Raw genomic sequence first — 3,257 nt, forward strand, 5'->3', positions numbered from 1 at the left:
ATGATGGAGTAGTTTTTAATAAACCTGCGGTAGTAGCCGCAGAACCCCAGGAATGACTGCAAAGAAGGAAGGTCAGTTGGCTGCTTCCACCTTGTCACTGCTTCAACTTTGTCCGGGTCTGTGGCGATACCATGCTCAGAGACGATGTGCCCGACATAGGTGACTTGGGATCGACAGAACTGCCACTTGTCGAGGGACAACTTGAGTCCAGCTTCTCCCAGACGAGTGATGACTTTTAGGAGTCTTTGCTCATGCTCCCCCAGAGTCTTGCCGAAAACAATGAGGTCATCAAGATAGACGATGACTTCAAGCATGTGCATGTCGCCGACTGCCTTTTCCATCAGTCGTTGAAATGTCGCAGGGGCCCCTGTGATCCCCTGCGGCATCCGCTCAAACTGGAAGAACCCCAGCGGACAGATAAAGGCGGTTTTCTCTTTGTCCTCCTCAGCCATTGGGATTTGGTAATAGCCACTGCGCAGATCCAAAACTGAAAACCACTTACTGCCAGACAAGCAATCGAGAGCGTCGTCGATACGGGGTACAGTGTACTGATCTGGTATAGTTCTACGGTTCAGGGTGCGGTAGTCAATGCACATACGAAGTTGACCATTCTTTTTACGTGCAAGGACAATCGGTGATGCATATGGACTTCTTGATTCTTTTATGATCCCAGCCGCCAACAAACCTTGCAGGTGATGCCGGAGATCATCCAAATCTGCAGGGGCAATACGTCGAGATCTCTCTCTGAAGGGAGTGCCATCGTTCAGGCGGATGTTATGTTCTACCCCTTTAGCTAAACCGACATCCCACTCTTCAATAGAGAACACATGGGAATACTGTGCAAGCTTTTGACTCAGCCTCTCTTTCCACTCTTTGCTGATAGGGGACTCACTGAAGTCAAACAGAGAGGGATCCATAGCTGGAACAGATTCGATTTTAGGGTTTGGTGCATCTGTCACAATGTCAGCGACATGAAGGTGAGCTATCACGGTGCCCATGGGAATGGCAGTTTGCTTCAGAGACTCATTACGCAGGAGAACCAGGAAGTTGTTTGGATCTAACATCTTAGAGAACAACACAGTTGGCTGGACCAGTACACTTGGAGGAAGAGCAGGTGAGTGGGCTCGTTCAATGATGAGTATGCTGTCTCCAATGTGTTGTTTTTCTTCAACTTTGCAGATAGAAATGTATTCAGTGCCAGGTGGGACACTAAGAGGACCAGGCCCAGACCACTTAACTTCAGCCACAGGTAAGTCCTTGTTGTCTTTTGTGGTCATCACCGCAGAAATGGGTAAGTAGTTAGTCTTTTGAACATGGATTTTGACTGAGTTGACATTCTCTGTGTCTTCTATCTTTGTTCTGGACTTGAAAGGCTGAAACCCCCTAACGTTTGTGCCAATCAGGACAGGTATAGCCTGGGAGCACCGTGGATCAGGACACACCAAGGCCAGGACAGGAACAGACTTGACTTTGTGGGACCCTTTTGGCACCTCCAACTCAACTTGGATGTAACCTTTGTACGGGTAACTGCTCTCTGACTCACTTAGACCCCATATGGCTAGACCGGTTACAGAGTGTAACTGAAGGTGTCACAGGTGTCCGGCATACCAACTGTCGAAGATGATTGTAACTTGAGATCCACTGTCCATCAGCGCAGTGCAGGGGTTGCCATTGATCCTAACTTGAGCAGTTGAGGGCGGTCCAATGAGTCCCTTGGGCAAACTGTTGGTCTGTACATTTACCAAGCTTCTCTTGACACTTGCATTTGTGGTCTTGGTTCTTGTTTCGTTATCAGATTTCTGGTTCTGCTTGGATTTCCTTTGAACTTGCAGCAGTTTCTGGATAACTTTGGGATAGTTCTCGGGAGATGCACACCTGTTTGCAAAATGCCCGTCTTCACCGCACCGATAGCAGAAAAAATCACTTGGGTCTCTGGTTGCAGAAGGTCTTTGCTGCCAAGGTCTTGACTGGGCCTCTTGCGGGTGGGGCTCATTCACCGAACTGTACTTGGGCTTGACGGACATGACAGAAACTTGCTTTCGGAGCTTGACAACTTCTTTCTTTAAAGCTTGAACATTTTTGTCTTCGGAGTTCTCTGCCACCGGAGTGACTGAAAAAGGTGCGCTTGACATGGTGGCGGGAGCAGAGAGTTCACTTACTTGTGCTCTGAGATGATGTATTTCGGCTTTTAACTCTTTTAATTCAGTTTCAGAGGTCACGGTAGCACTTTTGGCATAGACAGCTTTGGGTGGATGGAGTCTGCGACGTGAAGCTTCATGCTCCTCCTCCAGGCGTATCTCATTTAGCAGCTCGAGAAAAGTGGGAGGACTGTCTCTGCTGTCTCTCAATCCAAGCTTTAGTATCATAATGTCAGATCTGATGGCCCCTTTAATGAGTTGGTCAAGACGTGCTTTGTCTGCCGCCGATGATGGGAGCCCACCCTTTTGGACTACTTTATTCAGGACTCTCTCAAGGCGTCTCAGGAACTCAGAGAGTTTCTCGTTGGGGTGTTGACACAACATTCGAAAGGCAAAGTAAAGTTCTTCACCACTCTCTGGATTGCCAAAGGTGGTCTCGAGAATGTCAATGTAGTCCATAGCGGTCGCAGATGGGTTGTTGAAACGGACAGCTTGAAGGATCTCGAGGGCCAGACCCTTTACACTTTCCATTATTCTCATTTTCTTTTCTCTTTCCGGGCGATCATATTCTTCAATCAAAAGTCTGGCTTGTTCAACCCAGTTGTCCAACTGCTCTTCTCCCGGGGGTGTGGGCATGACCCCTGAGAAGGTACGCAGTCTTCTGTAAAGGCTGTTGTCACCGTGTGTGGGCTTGCTTGTCAGTTGCAGGATATCACCAACTGCTCGAATAATAGATTCAGGAGTGGATGCTTGGAGTGGGGAAGGAAAACTGGAATCTGGTAGCGGCACATTCTGACCATCAGCGGCTGCTTGAGCTCGGGGTTCTTCCTCCTGCTCAGAAGGTCCAAAGATTCTCCATGGCGTAACAGACCCCTCAGGAACAACATCAAGAGGAATGGTATCTGCCTTCACATTCTCCCTGCACTCACATAACACAGTTAAACTTTGAGACTGTGGGTCATACATTCTTCCTCTCACTCTGACTCTCCCAAGTACTTTGACAGTCTGCAGCGTTGCTTCAATGAAACCCACCTCAGTTTCAGGAGGTACATCTTTAACCAGCAAGGCTTTCACCGGGTCTATGCCTTCTCCAACACACCAGTTCTTCAACTGAGCCAT

General features: G+C 48.4%; 1 protein-coding gene across 1 annotated transcript; it reads right to left on the minus strand.

The window, feature by feature from the left end:
• Positions 1–1,589: 1,589 nt before the first annotated feature.
• Positions 1,590–3,257, minus strand: LOC137043240 (paraneoplastic antigen Ma2-like). Its single transcript, XM_067419430.1, has one exon. It carries the CDS (start codon positions 3,255–3,257, stop codon positions 1,590–1,592), a length of 1,668 nt encoding a protein of 555 aa, XP_067275531.1.

Source organism: Pseudorasbora parva, chromosome 16 (assembly GCF_024679245.1).
Source record: "Pseudorasbora parva isolate DD20220531a chromosome 16, ASM2467924v1, whole genome shotgun sequence".
Classification (NCBI taxonomy): Eukaryota; Metazoa; Chordata; class Actinopteri; order Cypriniformes; family Gobionidae; genus Pseudorasbora; species Pseudorasbora parva.